The 20,518-nt window shown below is 35.0% G+C and overlaps 1 protein-coding gene across 1 annotated transcript; it reads right to left on the reverse strand.

Moving 5' to 3' along the window:
* Positions 1 to 5,950: 5,950 nt before the first annotated feature.
* LOC150075561 (uncharacterized) lies at positions 5,951 to 7,037 on the reverse strand. The gene has a single exon (XM_090388550.1). The coding sequence runs from the start codon at positions 7,035 to 7,037 to the stop codon at positions 6,090 to 6,092; it is 948 nt and encodes a 315-aa protein (XP_090244676.1). The 3' UTR covers positions 5,951 to 6,089.
* Between the last annotated feature and the right edge of the window lie 13,481 nt (positions 7,038 to 20,518).

Genomic DNA, 20,518 nt, shown 5'->3' on the forward strand with positions numbered 1-20,518 from the left:
GGAAAGGACCCAAGTTTGAATCCTCTTGATGATGGGAGGAATTTTTATAGATCTTTTTCACAATGTAGATGAGTTAGTCGGTCTCGGGCAAGGTATGCATAGTTTTTCTGAGTTTTTCGAAAATATACACAGAGCAACACGGCCTTGTCCTAAAACCCAATAACAACTAGCATGCTACACATAGTGCTTTTAGACCCTGCATGAATGATACACTTAAGGTTACTAAACTGCCATATCAGTGTGATAATGCAAGCAGATTTGCCAAAAAAAAAATGGCAGGACTTGACCAAAATCTGACATATTAGTGGAACCCGAATATCAGTTCCACCAGCATCTTAGGCTATAAGTTGCAGCCTTAGCTATCATCCCTCAAAAGTATGTCTGCAACAAACCTCAGTGACTGAAACTTAAACACAAAATATTCATTCACACAAATATGTCTTGGAAATTCATTCTCTGAGAATATCCAGGTATCCAGTGGTACATCAGCACTGCAGATGCCTGAACTTAATGTTTATACATCTGCAATGCCAGGAAATATAATCAAAACTTAAACAGTTTAGGTTATTTCCTCAGCTTTCTCATCAAGGGTTATTCACTAACAACTTTGCTGCAACTCATGTACATTTTTGGTTTCATGTTTAGCCATTGCAATCAAAAATATGATACTCATCATCAGAAATTATTTTATACATCATTTAAAGCTTATCAAAAGAGCTATAATCTAGTCAACTGGAATTTAATCACAGTTTTAGCTTAAAGGCTTCAGTTGAATCAGGATTACTTCTGAGAAAAAAAAATAGCAGTAGGCAGAAAACTTCAAGAAAATTTCTTATTCTAACAGCAACAAATTACCTCGAAATAGCTAAAAAGAAAATAAAATGCTAAGGGACAAACACATGAACGGATTAATTAATATAGATAATAAAAAAATAAATTCACCGTCGAAGATATGTGGTTGCATCGTGTGGTATATTTTAACAAGACATACAAAACGTACCTGAATCTAATGGTTTTCTTGCCACCATTCAGCATCCACTTATTGGAATATAGTTTTTGAAATAAAACATAAGAGAAAAAGCAAATAAAATTTGTGTGTAAATATCAACTAGTGTGTGTTTTCATATGCATTTTGTAACATACTTTTATTAAAGAAATAAAAGAAAAAGCACCATTCAAGACAGTACAGTTTGGATGGTGTTTTCTTTCTCTTCTCATTTTTAAGTCCACATATTTTTATATCTTCAGCTGAGTCATTATTATTTTTCCAAAGGTGAAATATTTAGGCAATTTGAGAGAGAGACAGTCACTGCTTGGTAGAAAATGCATTGTTAGATAATAAAAATGTTGATTTTAAAAGTTAATAAAACCTTCAACTGATATTCTACAATACTCCTCCAAATTTATCTGACTGGATCAGACCAGTTCAAAAAGAGTTAGACACAAGAGAAGAAAATTAATTAAAAATAAATAAATAAAATAAAAAAATTCAGAATTTTGTTCTAAAATGTTAATTATATTCTGATTCATATTTATGCTTACTAAAATAAGCTTAAAATCACTACTCAAAGAGAAATTCTAAATAAAGTGTGAAAAATTTCAAACACAAAGTGTGAGCCAAAAGTTTCTGGACTGAGGGCAATAAAGTCAATTTAGACTTGCATTAGTTACATGTTGGCATTGTCCCTTTCAAAGTAGTCAGAGTTTATACATCAATCCAAGTACTTCTCTCACTGAACCATCTATGGAACTCCTATTTTGTGATGCCATCCAACATTTTCTGCAATTTGGCTTGAATCTCCATGCTTTGAATTGTCCTTTTAACTGGATTTTCATTTTGGCAAAGAAGTTGCAGGGGACCAGGTCAGAAAAATAGGGAGAGTGTGGGATCATCACCATTTTGTTCTTGGCTAAAAATTGCTGAACTGACAAAGCCATGTGGACTGGAGCATTGTTGTGGTACAAAAGCCAATCCTGAGTGCACCATTCGGGCATTTTTCTCCTGACATCCTCTCTCAAACACTTTAGGACCCCAACATGCAACTGGTGATTTACAGTTTAGCCTGGTGGAAGGAACTCCTGATGAACAATTCCCTCACTGTCAAAGAAAACATTCTGCATGCTCTTGACATTTGACCCAACTTTCCTAGGTTTTTTTAGTTGTGGAGATGGCCTTTTCAACTGGGACGACCGCTGCTTTGTTTCTGGGTTATAAACCCAGCTTTCATCCTCTGTTATAACCATGGAAAGGAAGTTTCTGTTCACTCAGCAAACATGGCACAAATTTTGCACAATCTGCCTGTTTAAATTAGCAGTTAAAATGCATTGGCATGTTCCATACAACAGGCCTAGAAAGTCACAAATATCATTAATTTTACATTGTCTGTCCTCGTGGATGATTTTATGCACTTTTTCAACATTTTCATCAGTCCAACTTGACAATGGATAATCCAAGTGTTCAAAATTCTCAATTGAAGTTAGTGGCCTGGGAAACATAAATACCATTGAAAAGTTTGTGTTCTACCCATAGTATAACACATATATATGTTTTAAGTCTATGAAACTGTTTTCCCAAGTTTATGACAAAATATGATGCAAATTTCCTGTTCTTCAATGTCAGCTACAAAAATCGCAAGACACCACAAAACACACTTAAACAGCAATTGCACAAATGCACAATGTCTTATAGGCACGAAACTCACCACATTAACTAACAATGAATCAGTTCAGCAGTATCTAACAGTGCACTGCTATACAACATGTGTTAGTGCTCCACACAGCTAGTCCATAAACCTTTGGCTTGCACCTCATAGCACATCTTTATTAGCAAAATTCCATAAAATTAATGAGAGCTTCCAAGAACAGTCCTTACAGAATGAAATTCAAGCAGATTGTATCATAACAAATATATTTTGTTTGCCTTATTTTATTTTCTAGGTCTGAAGTTCGTTACACTTTTCTTTGTTTTCAGATTCATGCCTTTATTTATTTTACTTAAATGCATGCACTTTTTACTTAAAATCTATTACAGTCTTATAAGAATAAAATTATTAGAATAATCAGACAGTACACCTATATCAATATCATTAATAAATATTAAAAGCGTCAACATATACTCCACTCATCACAAATGTCCATGAAGGGCAGTGGCCATTTATAACCACTCTGTCTCCTACCACTTAACCATCCATTTATCCATACAATAGTAACTTGTCCCTAATGTCACACTGCTCTAATTTATACAATTGTATATATGATACCATATAAAAAGATTTATTGAAATTTAAGTACACAATGTCAAAATTATTCACTGAATCTAGTTCCTCTGTTACAACACCTCATAACAGCTAATCAGCCTGGTGAAGCATGATTTCCTTTTAACATTCCATGATACTTTATGGCCTTCATCCTATCAAGACATTCTTGCATTACTTCTTTAATTATATACATAATTATTTATTATTTTTGATGTGAAAACATCTATGCTGGCACTGGAGTAAAACCAATTGGTAACAAAATTTTCTTATGAAAATGACAATTCAATTGGTAACAAATTTTTTTACGAAAATGACGTTATTGATGTCACTTCTATTAGGTGGCTGTTAGATTTTAAATTATGCAAATGACGTCAATTCCTAAACGATGCTAGCTCAGTCACTAACAATTCAGTAGAGTAAGTAGTTGATTCAGTAGAATAAGTTCATACTAAGATACGGAAATGACGTTACTTCCTAAATGACTCCAACTCAGTCATTAATGTTGATCCAGTAGAGTAAACAGCAGGTAGTAATATCATGCAAGAATAAAAGCTTAAAAGCCACCGAAGAAGCCTCCCACATTGACAAAAGAATGATTTCAAAAACATAGAGCAAAAAAAAAAAAAAAAAAAAAAAAAAAAAGCAGAGTTTAATTAAATCTGCTTCTCAAGATTTTGATCAACATCAACCCTCTACATTGATTTCTCATCAAGAACCTGGACCATGGATCTCACAAAATTATATTCAAGAACTTCCTGAAGATTTAGATCCAGAATATTTGAGTTCAAATGAATTACCTGAGGATTTTCAATTGATTCCTAAACCAGCTAGACAGAGTATACTGCAACAACCAACTTTGATTGGATCATCCAAAAAGAAACAAAATCATATTTCAGCTCAATTGTCTGTTGTACATCCTCCACAGGTTTCAACAGTAGTCGACCATGAAATCATTTACAAGAACATAAAACATGATTGGAACTCCTATAAAGAATTTGAACAACAAGAGAAGTAACAATGTGAGTACGATAAACTGCTACATGATAATCGGGCTGCAAGAGTAGCTCATGGTGTATTGTCGATGATATATAGGAATTTTTCTAGCAGGGATAAGGAGGTGATTATTCCCTTGTATAAGGCAATAGTCAGGCCACACCTACAGGTCTGGAGGCCTCATTTCAAGAAGGATGTAGGGATGCTGAAACGAGTACAGAGAAGGGCAACAAGATTGGTGAATGGAACAAAGGGGTGCTCTTACGAAGAAAGGCTTAAGTTTTGCAAATTACAGTGTCTGGAGACTAGGCACCAGCGAGGTGATCTGATTGAGGTGTATAACGCCTTGAATGGTTTGAGCATGCTCAATGCTGATGGGATTCTTCCTCTTGCTCAGAAAAATCACCTGAGGGCATAAATTCAAATTGAGGAAAGACAGATGTAGGATAGACGTGAGGAAATTTTCCTTTAGCCAGCGGGTGGTTGGTTGGTGGAACAGACTTCCATCCCTTGTAGTGGAAGTTGATAGCCTAAATAAGTTTAAGGCTCAGCTGGACAGGTATTTCGAACGAACAAGAGGGGTGAAGTGGAAGTGGTTATTTTTTATTTATTTTATTTTTTTTTTTGGCTGATGCTGCATAAGCTTGCTTTCTTGTATCAAATGCCTCTACTAATGCTAATGCTAATACACCACCAGCTTGAAGTAAATTGGATTGTTGGGTGACTGCATCAGTGAGATTGTTACTGTGAGCACGTAAATTTTGACAATTTAACGTTAGAATGGAAAGATCTTGTCGTTTACTGATGAACTCGTATAAAGTACTTGCATGGTAAGTAGAGGATTACTCGACAACCTGGTCATTTCAGCTTAAAGTGCAAGAGTGGATGCAGTGTTTCTCAGTCTATGATAAAATTCCTTTTTTCCATTTGCAGCAATAATGTAAAGATAATTGATATCTGTAACTCAAGATAATGCAACATAAACTAATTGTTCTTTGTGATATTTCTGGTATTCATAAAGTACGGAATCGAAAGTACCTCCCTGAGATTTATAGATGGTAATAGCACAAGCCAATATTAGTGGAAGATTATTTCGTTTAGCCGAGATCTTTCTGTTATTGAACGAAACACCCATACTTCTTGCAATTGGTACGGCTTCTAAATCAATTTCTAGAGCCACTAGTATAACGACAAACTGTTGGAAAATCCGTGAGTGTTAGACCTGTTGGAGACATTTGTGCAGCCAAATGCCTTCTTCCTGATGGTCAAATGATATTGTCGTTAGTCATTTACATTTCACCTAACCAAAAGATCAAACACATCATTGAATTCATCAATTTCGTTTTACTTCCTTACACAATTGCCATGGATGTTTTCACATAAAATAAAATATCTTTCATGCGTACAGGGTGCACATGCTGCTTTTTTTTTTTTTTTATAAGATTACTTGTAGAGATTCAACACCTTAATCAGAGGTCATGCTATGCTTTTGAGGCATTTGGATGTAAGTAAAAGACCGTGAGAGACTCCAAGAAAAGATTAATGGTCTAATTTAATATAATTAAAAGTTCATTAATAAGCAAAGAAATGATTGACCATGACAATTTATTATAAAATGTTAAAACAAAAGTATTGTGCTATGAAAATGTATTACCTAAATATCCCATATCAGAAATGCTCCTTTTAAACCAAAGTGGTGTTCAAAGGAAATATTTTTAGCCAGATTCTTTTCATAAGAGCACTTTCTTGAGAACAAATTGTAAGATGTAAATGGTTAAATTATTTTGATAACCAAATATTGTAAACGTGATGTCACACAAGTATGGCATGTCTGAATGATTACTCATTGCTATGTATTTGTAAATGTGATTTTAGCTGCACAGACTGAGAAAATGCCTTCCCACAAACTTCACAGATGAACAGTTTCTCCAGAGTGTGCAGTAATAAATGTCTTTTCATACTACCTGATTGTGTGAACATCTTCCCACATGTTTCACAATGGAATGATTTCTCTCTAGTGTGAACTACTAAATGTCTTTTTAGACAATCTGATGTTCGAAATGACTTTTCGCACATTTTGCAAGAAAACGGTTTCTCCTTTGTGTGAACTCTTATATGTTCTTTTAAACGACCTACTGTTATAAGCATCTTTCCACATATTTCACAACAGAAGGGCTTTTGCCTCTTGCCAGCGTGAACTAATAAATGACTTCTAAGTAAACGTGATGTTAAAAAGGCTTTCCCACATTTTTCACAAGGAAATGTTTTCTCCTGTGTGTGAATTTTTAAATGGTCTTTTAGACTGCATGAATATGAAAATTCCTTGCCACATATTACACACGAAAAGGGTTTTTCTTGAGTGTGAACTAACATATGCCTTTTAAGTTCACTTGCTCTTTTAAAGGTTTTTGCACACACTTCACACGGAAAGGGTTTCTCATCAGTATGAGCTAGTAAATGTTGTTTCAGATTACCTAATCTGTAAAATGCTTTTTCACATACTTCACACGTAAAAGGTCTCTCCCCAGTATGAATTACCAAGTGATTTTTGAGTTTACGGGTTTCAGAAAATATCATTCCACAGATTTCGCACATACAGTTCTGCTTATTTTGGACTTTATCAACTGAAAATAAATTTTTGCAATTATCTTGTTCATTAATTCCTTCTTGGATAACAGAATTCTGCTTAATGGTAACTTGTGCTTTGGAATTTTCCAGTGATTCTATAATTTTAGGTGAAAGATTTTCTTGTATAATACCTTCCCCATTACTTTCATTGGCATACATTTTTACTTGATTATCTGTAATTAAACTGCCAATTATTCACTGCAGTATGGATAGCTGCCAAAGACTGGAGATACAGCTTGTTCTTGATATTGCTTTCCTTAATTATAAACTGGATGAACGCTAAAAAAAAAAAAATAAAAAATAATAATATAAACATGTTGAGATCCATAGTGCATACATTAAAAATATTGCATCAACTTACAAAATTAACAGTTACAGAAACAATGAGTTTTTTATAGTATAATTAAATTCCTATTTAATGAATCTATGGGGCAATAGCTTTTCGTAAACTAAACTAAGGTTTTCACTTATTGGGAGTTACACAAAATTACACCAAGAAATTGTTCATCACTGTACAGAACACTACATAATTATGATGAAACAATTTCTTTACACAGGTAGCTTCTATTTTCATTAATTGCATACTGAACGAATAATTTAATGTCCTTGATGAATCTGAAGGACAAACAAAAGAAAAAAAAATTAAGGGAAACTATATAAAGAAGTCGATGTCGATAGCTCAAAAAATGAAAATACTGTATTTACTTAAAAAAAAAAGTTATGAAATCATGAACTTAACATAATAAGTAAATCCATGAGATAAGTGAAAATTCAACGATGAAATTCTTCAGTTCCTTTATATATATGAGATTTGTTATAATGATCTTGGTTGTATATCAACTAGGGACATGATAATCTGGCAATAATAGAAAATACAAATTCATGAGAAATAAAAATTTAATAATTACAAAGAAGATCTGAAGACGATAAGCTGGCCAAAACACAGTAAAACTACCCTGGTAGTAGAAATGATGCATGTGCATTACCCAGGTATAAGTAAACTCCTTCATACTCTTAGGCATTTAGTCAAGAAATATCTTTTAGATTTTTATAATGTTTATAATTACAGGAAAAGATACCATTATTCTCTATACAGAGAATGCACTAGAAATATTGTATTCAGATGAGGCTAACAGATCTGACCCCTCAAGCCAGTGTTCTTCTCAAAAAATCTTCCCCGAAAGCCTTTTGAGGAAAGTCTTTTTTTTTTTTTTTTCCAGTGTTTTTTTTTTATAAATATAAATTCTTGTAAATGTCAAAAGAAATTTTATTTTAAAATAAAAGCTTACAAAATATTTATTTACTTCATTAAATTTATTAGATAAAATTAGAATATACTGGCTGAAAGTGCTAAAGGTATACATGAAAAAATTAAAAAGCACAATAAACAGATGGACAGTAGCTTTTGGCCACTGTACACAGCCTTTACTGACTGAAGTAAAAATAGTTAGTGCTGGCTTAGATACAGACTGACTATAATTTATCACGGATGCAAGCAGCACAAGTGATGTTTGCATCCCTCAAAACACAGTAAAGGGGTGGAATGATGGAGGTTTCTGCTCACCTTATGTAACACCAAAGGCTCAAAAATAGGCTGCTATCCCTATATTTAAGCCATCACTAATCATTACTTTAGTTGATAAAGGATGCCTACATCCTTTAGGGGAACAGGCATTCTGTGTTATTAGACACTCAGTCTAAAACACTGACGGATGTAATATCTTTCTATTTCAGAAGATTTAGGAGAAGTCCGGCTGGTCTGCCTCCCTAAAATCTACTCATGCACAACTTCTCAATGGTAAACCCTGTTATGACACTTAGGTGGCAACGAATGTGTAGAGTGGTTCTCTTCAAGATGCCTAGTCAGCATGAAGAGGAAAAGACCAAACCCTCCAGCACATGACAGCACCATGAAACAAATGGCCCTCAGTTCGCAGTGGCTTTCACTCCACCCTCTTACGGCAGCAAGAGGATCAGACTGGAAGCAGAGGGTGCTAAGAATCTCTGGGTACGACCAGGCTGCCATGCAAGGAAATTGAACTTGGCCTGTTAAAACGTAATATCGCTTATCGGTAAAGTAGGATATTAGACCTGGAAAAGGAATTAGAAAATGTGAATTGGAATATCATCGGTTTGGCTGAAGGAAGAAGAAGAAATGAATCACTTATGAGTTTATCAAGTGAAAATCTGCTGAACACCAATGGAAACAGTGAATGGAGTGAAGGTGGAGTTGGCTTTCTGGTCCATAAAGATATAAAAAAACATTTTGGAATTCAAAAGTACATCACCAAGGGTGTCAAGACTACTACTCAGGATTTCTAAGAGGCACAAGCTAAAGGTTATAACGATTTATGCACCAACATTGAGCCAAGATGATGAAGAGGTTGAAGAAATGTACACTGAATTTCTGAGTCTTCTAGATGAGCAGAAAACCCACTACACTATCATTATGGGGAGACTCCAATGCTAAGGTTGGAAAGAGACAAAACAGCACAGAAAGGGGAACTATAGGAAATTTGGAATTGGTGAAAGAAGTGAAACACTTGTGCAATTTGCAGAATCTTGAGAAATGTCAGTAATGAACACTTTTTTCAAGAAAAGGGTGAACAGAAAGTGGACATGGAAGAGCCCAAATGGATTAACAACTAATGAAATCGACTTCGCCCTCACTAACAGAAGATACATTGTAAACGACATTACTGTCCTGAATAAGGTAAATATTGGAAGTGATCACAGAATGGCAAGATGCATGCCTGATATAGATGTAAGAAAAGAAAGGAAAAAACTGACTCAAGTATATAATACAAAGGTCTTTGAGATAACAGAAGAGGAGAAAACGCAGTATGTACTGAAACTTAAGAACAAGTTTAAGCTTCTGTAGACTGTTCAGGACCAAGGTATTAATGAGGAATACTACAACTTTCAGAGGCCTCCATAGCCAAGTGGTCAGGAGTGGGAGTGTAGTAGCACATGCTCTTTGAGTAGACTGGGGTTCAAGCCCCTGACTGCTAAATACGGTCGATCTGCCAACCTGTACTGGACCAGCGTGGCAGATTATGGTCCATTTCCCTCAGCATGAATTATTGAGGGGGCTTCCATTCTGCAGTGGGCTGATAATGGCTGCAGTTTTTTTTTTTTTTTTTTTTACAACTTTCTGAAAGTGTAGTAAAAAAAAAATTTCCACTACCTGAGAGTAGTATTAACTGAAGGTCACTGCTATACAGTGTACCTGGGAAGTAGAGGGATTAGCGAATCAGAGAAAAGGGTGGAGATGAATACAGATATTAAATTTCTGTTATAGAACAAGATTGAAATACGAACAGAACTAATTCTATACGTTATTCACTTATACGTTTACATTTGTTTAAAATTAAGATAAAAATGTGTCACCCAGTATGAAACGTTTCCACTCACCTGATCTTAATATAAAACAGCTGTGCAATTTGCTTCCCGACAGAACTGTTTTCCAGATTCATTGGTGCATATCGTTTCCTTTTTTATGTATCTTTTTGGTTTGGTGACCCTTTTATATCTCTTTTAGGTTTCGTAATTACAAGTGGTAGCTGATTAAAACGTTTGTATATTTTGAATTAATTGTGACCCTTTCTGTTCTCTTGATCAGTTGAATTCTTATACGTTCCTAATTTTAGGTTTCACCCTGGAATGCTTTGTTGTAAAGCATATCTCATTACAGTTACTAAATTAGCAAAAACTTGTTTTACACAGATTGCCTTTTGTCAATGCAAGTTTGACAAATGACACCTCAAAACAAACGAAAGAAAATGGCAGCACAGCATCTCCCTCTTTCGTCACGAATTAAAAATTAGGACGTTCCCTATTTTCTCGAATATTATTATTATTGTAATAATATCTGTAAATTGCTTCTGCTCTCTGGTCGATTTGCCTGCTTTTCTGGAAAAATCCCAGTTTTTTTCGGGAGTAAAAACTTAGCTATGTACGCCTGAGACAGACTAACTCATCCACGGAGCAAAAAAAAAGTCTATAAAAGTTCCTCGCGTCATCAATGGGACCTGAACAGGGTCCTTTGCCATTTAGTGTGGGGAGGACGGTGACGATATCACTTTGCTACCGCTCACATAAAAAAATGTCATGTCAATTTATTTTATACCAGGGGCTTAGCGACGGGTGCAGGAGCGAAGAGTATGTGGTATATTTGCCAACGGGCTGCAGTCTATGCAGCACCAGCTGGTATTACTTATTTATTTAAGGGCTACAAAGTCTGCGCGAGTAGCACAGTGGTATCATCGACCTCCCCACACCGTGTGGAAAAGGCGCGGGTTTGAATCCAGTCGATGACGCGAGGAACTTTAATGGGCTTTTTTCACTCCATTGCTGAGGTAGTCGATCTCAGTCGTAGATAGCAAGTTATTCCCCCCCCCCCCCCCACATACACAAACTGGGGTTTTTGCGTCCAGCAAAATAAGCAACTCGACCAGAGAACACACGCAATTTACAGACAAAAATACGGGTATATGTAATAAAAAGCGTATAGCCGCGCTACGCAGCTGATTTCTACAGGCAACGCTACTTCCAGTTTTTAATGCTTTTGAATTCTTTTCAATTTTCACTGACCTCTAAATATCGTAACCAAATGCCTTCAGCACTCATATTTAGCAAAACATATATATATATATATATTACCTTCCAGATTACATTCATAACAGTCCATTTTACAGAGTAACTACCCACTTCGTTTCACTTTATTTCATATGTACAAGTGAGAGAATGGGCACCATAGCAAACCATCTTTAGCCACTGCGTCCGTGACAGTTATTGCGGCATATTGAAAGAACTTTCAGAACGAGAGCAAACAAAACTACTTTTTTTTGCATCAATAATAAAATAAAAAGAAATGAATCATGACAGAGTGACCAATTTTCAGGGCTAAAAACTGAGACAAAACGAATTCTAAAGATGAAAAAATCGACACGAACCGTACCCTAAAACTAATCTAACGTGCGAGGCAGTGGGGGATAAAAACGATTTGCATTCAACTAGAAATAGTTGTGTTCGAAGGTTGAAACAAGCACCATGTATTACACGTTTTCAACATAGTCACTTGACATTTTTGCCACCTATCAATATATTTCTGCATTCCAGTTTTGTAGAAGCCCTCTGATTGTCCTTCACCCCATGACTCGGCAACAGAAATCACCTCATCATCAGCAGTAAAGTCTTTTCCGCGAAGAAAGGACTTCAGGCCAGGAAAGAGGAAGAAATCTGAGGGTGCGTGGTTGGAGGAATAAGGATGCGGCAATATTTCAGTTTTTCCTGGCACAGCGACAATATTTCATATGCACATTGTGTCCTTTTATTCTTCTAGTAAGGGATCAAAAATCTGGGCATCCATCTAGAAGATGCTTTACTCATATACAAACTGTTGATGGATGATACAGTCCACAGACCCTACACTAACTTGGAGCTTTGCAGCTAGTTCTTTGACACCAATACGGTGATCTTCCAGGATTAATAACTAAATTTTTGCAACTCTCTTCTGTTACAGCAGAAGTCCTGGGTTTTCAGTGCATCCAAATGTGGATGCACTGTTTCCACATTTGTACTGTTTATGCCAATGTGCAACAATGTAACCTGGCTAGTCTTCTTCATACACAGTAAACATTTCTTTGTGGATTGTTGTTGTAACAGTAGGGTTTTAGGAGCATTAGCGACTAAGGCCATATAGCTCCATGTATACTATCTGTTGTTGTTGTAGTTGGAGCATCAGCAACAATGGCTATAATGCATAGTAAACTGTCTGTAAATTAAGTGTTGTGAGATCGCGTTCCTGCTTGCTAGACGAAAAACCCGAGGTTCCGGGAGAAAAACCACTCTACCCTCACCCGAGACCAAATAATTCAGTTTCGTTGTGAAAAAAAAAGCCCATAATATTCTTTACGTCATCAACAAATGCAAGTCTAATCTATGCGGTGTGGAGAGGACTCAGATTCGACTGTGATATAGGGCCGTACTGTAGAGGTATGGCCCTATGCCATCAGTATCTCAGAAGATCCAGTTCAAATGCAATTATCGATAACTCAAAGCTATTTAGGTTAATCTTATGTTGGAGAAAGCGATATATTAGCTGTGATTTATGTATTTTATGGATGTTCTATACAGTTTTTATGTTTTAGCATTTTGTATATAAGTAAATATATCTCCATTAGATTCCTCTGGATGCCCGTAACGGGAATCGCATCCTTGTAAAATTTTGTAAATAAAGAATTTATTATATTGCAGGGATTATTTTAAAAATGAAGATTTCCTTGCAGTGGAGTCCTAAGGCACTGACTGCAGACCAGAAGCTTGGAAGGGTGAGGTGTTTACATCAGATTGTGCAGCATTTTGAATCTAATGAAGCTGTTTTGGAGCAGTACATCACTATGGAAGAAACATTAGTGCACCACTTCAAACCTAAAACAAAAGAATAATAGTAGTGGAAGCATCCTTCTTCGATACTGCTAAAACGTTTTGATGGCAGAAGTCAGCTGGGAAAGTCATGGCATTCACCTTTTGGGATACACGAGTGATCAGTGTTGATTTCCTGGAACAAGGTGCCGCTATCAATGCCGACTATTATTCTAACCTACTGAGACGTTCCATGAGGAATAGAAGCTCAAGAAATATGGGAACTTGGCCAAAGGAGTCACCTTGTATCAAGACAATGCACCAACACACACTGCTTTTGTGACTCAGAACACACTGCATGACTGTGAGTTCAGTTATTACAGCAGCAGCCCTCGTGTAGCACAGTTGATAGGATGGCCATCCTCCCACTAGGTGGAAAAGACCTCAGTTCAAGTCCCATCGATGACGGAAGGAATTTTTATGGACCTTTTTCACAATGGCTGATTTAGTCGGTCTCGGGCAAGGGTAACATGGTTTATTCACCCAGAACCAGGTTTTTCATCTAGCAAACAGAAAGTCAAACTCAGAACTCACACATATACAGACAATAAACATGGAATAATATGGACTTAGTTGCTGATGCTCATAAAAAAATTACAGCATCCACCCTATTCACTACCTTTGGCTTCATTGGACTATTTTCTATTTCTAAATCTCAAACAGGACTTGAAAGGACAGAAATTTGACAGTGACAATGTTGTGATGAAGGCAGTTAACAGGGGCATTCCTAGGGTATGTGGTGCCCAAGTGCCAATCACAATTTGGCATTCCCTTTAAAATTTTCTGTGTATGTAAGTTTCAGGTTTTCAGGTAGTGCACCCTCAGGATGGCCCACCCCTGGCAGTTAACTGGTTTGAATCAAAATCTTCTGCGTTTAATTTGAGTTAGTTATGTAGGCACCAAAAAGTGTTGACTTTAGGGGCAACTATGTTGAGAAATGTACATATATATATATATAGATATATATAAATATGTACATATATATATATATATATATATATGTTTGTGTGAGACTGTCTATAGAGAAGACTGTCAATGCAACATTGACTAATAATATCACAGGTTGGGCAGCCCCAAGGGAAAATGGGGATGGGGGAGTGGCACTTCACAGTATCTGTTAAAACCATACCTTTAACCTTAAGTCTCTGGGTCATCCACAATCACTGCCAGAGAGAGTTCATAGAAGCCTAGTCCATCCAACCTGGCTCAGTTGCCAACATCAATAGAAACATTGGACAGTTTGCCACTCCTTGCTCCTGGATTGCCCTCTTCCCCGACCTTGGATGCCACTTCAGACCCCATTCTCATCCCCCCCCACAATGGCACCCTTACAACTTCCAGGGCTGCTACTTCTGGAATGAAGAGGTTCCAAAGAATTCAAGACTTACAGCCAGACAACCAAGCCACACCCATTCAATCCCATCATCCTATGCAGATCACTGCAAATTCAAACCAGACAAGTCTGAGCCAATCAACATAATGCTGCTTTCTCACAAGGCTTCAATGGTATCAGTCTGTCTAAAGATAATTTTGTTTTTCCTTCCAATAAAATTATCAGTAAATTAACTGTAGGAGAATAAAGATATGTTCCAGGTACAATTATGATTTACTGTATTTGCTAAACTGTAAGATGCACCCAGATTTTAGAAAAATATTTTATTGCAAATTCACAGCTACTAAAGATATCATTTACTAAAGGTATCTCAGTTTTAGAACCAGTGACTTTCAGTTCCCTTGTTTCCATTCTTTAATAGAATTTAACACCTTCAATTTGAAGTTAACAGCGTACAAACGCCTCTTCTACCTTGTACTCCTTAAAACATAAAATCACAAGCTATTAAAGGGGAGGGAAGAGTTAACATATCATGCATCAAAGGTAAGGCAGAGTACATGGTAATTTCCTTTAATCCTTTCCAGGGAAAGGTTTCTAGTTTATTTCTGTAGAAATAAAGGACGGGTTCTATTGAGATGTGCAAGACAATGAATAAGATGATGAATAACATATATAAAAAAATATATATGTTATAAATATATGTTGAAAATGCATTGCATGCTATTTAGGGACTGGCATATCCATAAGCTACAAGAATAAGTCCCCTTCCCCACTACTGATTCGCACCACCAAATTATTTGCTAACTGCACGAAGGAACTACTGTATGCACTGAATGCATGTAAAGAAAAATTAAACAATTTTGCATTTATAAAACAGATTTAATGCCAGTTAAATACACGTTTGTCCTTACAAAATCAATGTCATGATATTCTGAAATGCTTTAAGTATATTACACTAAAAAATGCTAAATAAGAACCATGGCCTCATCACATTGAAATTGGGGTTCTTTTTATGGTTATAAAAGTTGAATTTAAAATGTATATTCATTTGCGTTTTTTTGTTTGTTTTTTGACGTCAGTTGGTGTGGTGCCTGTGTGTGCAGCAGGGTTGGTCACTCCTGCAATATACAAGCTCAATCTTAAAAAAAATAAAATTAAATAACGGCATGCATCTAGTATATGTTTGGACCATAAGACACAGGGGAATTTTAGGCAACATTTTCCAGGAAAAAAAAAAAAGTGTGCCATATGGTCCCATAAATACAGTATATCCATTAAAATTTATATATATATATATATATATATATATATATATATATACACACACACACACACATTCACTGAAGCATCATTTCATATCCCTTCTGATTCATTGACAGTAACATATCGTGGTGAGAGTAGAATTCCTTTTATAAGTCACAAACTATGATTTCCTTACGTAACAGTATCATGGGACGTGCATAGTTTTTCCAAGATACACATGAAAAAAAAAAAAAAAGTTTTCATAATTTGCCTAGTCTGTAGCACATAAAGGAGAATCGTCACTAATAAATCATCAGTTTTTACTTCATTTAAATTTCCAATGTTATATATTCACTTTCTTTCATTCAATCAGATTTCTTATAATCAATGCTTCAATGCAATTTTAATCAATCACACTCATAACCTGGGTTGGTGCAATCATTCCCTGCAGAGCCTGAGTAAATTTAGCAAATACAGTTTTATATTAAGTTATGGTTAACTATCATGCTGTACTGTATAGTATATAATTGCATTATATCACTCCTCCCCACAAGAAATATATTACCATATGAATTAATCATTATTCATTCTTTGATAGTAACCAATAAATGGAATTTAGATTTCTTTTTGGATGCTTCAACATTTTTAACATATACCCAACTTTAAGTGGTGAATCCAGCAAACATTTTTAATCTGGGAGAAGATGGACTAAAGATCAACAGTTAAAAATGTAATGGAATATTTTAAACAATTTTTATTGATAATTTAAAAATTATAACTTTTACATAGATTAAATACTTAATATACATTTAACAATACAAAATAAAACATAATAAAATGAATTTTATGTGTATACATTAATGAAATAACCAAAAATAAGTAGTTTTAAAATTTATATATAAATATATCTAATGTTCTCTTTCCAGCCTTGGCAAAACATTCAATTACTTTATCTACTGTGTTTAAAACAGTGCTACATCTGTCAATCTACCTTGGCTGATCTGGTTTCTTGCATATTTAATCTCATCAGTGATGCTCCTGTTTAATTATGTACACACAAGAATATAATGGTCGTGACTGTCACTTGTTGATTTTCGTACCATTACAAATATAAAATAAACATTTCAGTATAAAATTTAACACAATAATCAAACTAAATAATTGTTTAATATTTTATTATTATACATTTAACATTCTATAACACCATCTCACTATTGTCCTCCCCCCCCCCCCAATTGGCAACTCCAACACTGTCTGTAAATTATTCTTTAGACAGCAGAGGCCAGTTCACAAATTTATGACTGCATACATATTGAATTATTAACGACAGCCACATTTTCAGCATCAGTTACAAGATGCCATGCATTTTTTGCGGCAGTGCATGGGCCCAAACTTGCAACCTCCTTACTTGTGGCTACACATGCTAACCACTGTACCAGAGCTACTTTTCTGATGTCAAGACATTTTTGATGGAGTATATTCCCTGTTATGTAAAAGTCATGAAATTATGTGAAGTAATTTTCTAATAAAAGAAAAGGGGTAAAAAGTTTGATAATCTCCTCCAGAGTCAACTTAGTACACAGTCTTTGCTTGCTTTACACAGAATTTCAAAACTTTTAAGTAAGATTTTTGGACTCTTGATAGGATTGGGCATGTCAGCACTGATTTCAGACATTCATTTGACCCTGCTGAGAACTGTCTATTAGCCATGTAGGTCTAAGGGTGCTTCTTAATTGTAGAATGCAACTGGCCTGCTTTCAGGGAACCAACAACTTCAAGCAGCTTAAACAAATCATGTAAGTGAACGAGGGCATACACAATAACAGTATGTCAGAACTGATCTCACTGGTTGTGTTAATCCATCTACTTACTAGAATTTTATTTTGGAATTTGAAACAAATACCAAAATAAACCTAAAAAATAGTATAAAATATACATAATAGGTAGAAATATATGCACACGCTCAGTTTGCATATATTTCTACTTATTTTTAGCAAAATTAACTTTCTGATTTTTTTGAAAATAAAAGGTGTAAAACATACAGCTTGTTTCAAAAATTTAATTTTTTTTTAAAAACTTACATACAATAAGCACTGCATTCTGTTAAGAAAAGATGAAATACTGGCATTGTTCAACCAGATTCACAAATAAACCCCAAAACATTTATCAACACCACTAGGAATTACAGGAGAGAATCGATAATCCGAACTAATTGGGACCAGAGGTAGCTCGAACTTTCAATTTGTTTGGATTTTTGAACTTATCAAAAACACTGTTCTGGAGACATGGAAAAAAAAAAAGGTTAATGTTTACAATGGGTACCCCTTCCGATTGACCATTGAGAGTAGCAGTGATTGATATGCCTAATCCGCTATGGTTTATATGCCTAATCCGCTATCCCCCACCACTGCCGCTGTTTTAAAATCAGAAAACGAGTTCCAGATTTTAAAACAGCAGTGGGGGGCACTCTAAGACTAACCATAGAGGACTAGGCATGTCAATCACTGCTACTCACAATGATCAATGGGAAGGAGTACCCGCTTATAAATTTTAGTCAAAAAAGGTTAGTAAGTTTAGAAATAAAAGTACTGGTTTAAAATCTCAGAGATTGCCAAATTTTTTGTTAAAATCCAGCACCTTTCCACACAACAAAGGTCCAGATATGGATTCTCCAAAACTTTGTCTCTGCGAACTATAAATAAAAGGCATCTGCGAGGGATGAGTCATCAGCTGTTCTCATAGTTTTTCTTCTTATTTTTTTTTTTTTTTTGCACCATCTGAATCAAGTTTCAATGAGAATTTTAAAAATTTTTCCATGTTGTTTTTAATGTCTGCTATGGTTGACTTTCCAACCTCGTAAAATTTTGCTAACGAAAATTCTTTGAAAGTACAATTCAATTATTAAAAATTTCTGCTTCCTTTTAAAAGATGAAGAAAACTATAGTACGGTAAAATAAACTCTGTTCAGAATCTTTTTACTCCGTATCTCGCTTGCACATATCGTGTTAGTCATAATTTCTGCAAGCCATGTTCTTTGTTTTCAATTGATGCTTATCTTTTTTTTTACTGTTTTGATTTTACAACCCCCCAAAAAATGTCAGTGAACAGAAATATCAGATTACAAGGTGTGTTGAATAACAGATTACAAAGTGTTATGTTTACTTAGTAGTGCAGGTATATTAATTAAGCTATGTACGTAAGCATTATTTTTATTTTGCTAACCTGTGGATAATATTCTTCAGATTTTCATACATCATTTAATTCTGTTAATTGGTAAGGAAAAAAAAAGGTTTAAATTTGTGCTTTATATCTTCATTTTTATAGCCTGTGGATAATATTCCTCCAATTTTTGCTTATTAGAATTGCTGTTTAATAGAATCAAAATTCATTTCAAAAACCTTAACCGGCACTTACTGCAATTATTTTATGGCACAGGCATAAAAAAAAAAAAATAATAAATAAACAAATAAATGCTGGCTTGTTTGGATTGATGTTTCGAATTATTGACCTTCGGATTTTCTTTAAATTTTCTTCGGATGCTCTACTGCATATTCAAATTACAATCTATCAAACCATAGTATATAGAGGGTTTTGGTGTCAAACATTAACTACAAAATTGCATTTTCTTTTTGCGATAACTTTAGTTTTACTTTATACAATTAACAATGCATATCATGTCATGTCATTGAACTGTATCTCTCTAGTACTTTACAAGTTAGCTTAGGCTGTAAGTACATTTCCAGAAACCAAGAAAATTTGAAATGAATTTTTTGGTTAATTACAAAAACATAGACTACAAAATGATTTTGTAGTTAATGTTGTTTGACACCAAATCCTCGATATATGGTAGAAATTTTGCATCGGCTTCTCCATCACAAAAAAAAAAAAAGGATCTTCTTTTGAAAGCGGGCTAATACTTCTGCACATTTTTGAATGAAAGTGCATACACGTCTGGGATTCTTGCAGTCCTCTAATACAATTATGATTATGAACAACACTGGTGACTTGATTTTTCCTGAGGACAACATCATATAATACCAAATGTTTCTATTGAGTTTTATTATTTTGTGTTCCTTATCTCCAAATTACTACTACATGTTTCTATTAGTGCACAGTTCCCTAATAATTCCAAAATGTGTACATAATACATTCGACTTTGATTATGGAGAGGCATTCTGCTCTCACTACAGATTAGGCACCTAGATCTCGACACTAAGGCTGGGCTCATGTTCAACTTAGGACAAGTACCATTATCCACAGTTTTGCCTAGGTTACTAACATCTTTTTAAATTATATAGCATTGCCCGAATAAGTGAACCTACTTTACATTTAAAAGTCTGAGACACCGCCGAGACAGCTGTTTCAAAAACTCACTGGTTTTTCATCAGCTAGTGAATGGCCTCTATTGGCAAACATATCTTAATTGTGAATAATGTATTTTGTCTAAGTGAACAGCCAACCAGGAATATGTGTGCTGAATAAGTGAACCTACTTTACATTTAAAAGTCTGAGACGCCACCAAGACAGCTGTTCCAAAACTTGCTGGTTTTTCATCAGCAAACATATACCTAATTGTGAATAATGTATTTTTGTCTAAGTGAACAGACAACCAGCATCTGGAAGTCAAACTTCAAACAGT

The sequence above is a fragment of the Mastigoproctus giganteus genome, chromosome 14 (genome assembly GCF_048544385.1).
Source record: "Mastigoproctus giganteus isolate SK-2022 chromosome 14, ASM4854438v1, whole genome shotgun sequence".
Classification (NCBI taxonomy): Eukaryota; Metazoa; Arthropoda; class Arachnida; order Uropygi; family Thelyphonidae; genus Mastigoproctus; species Mastigoproctus giganteus.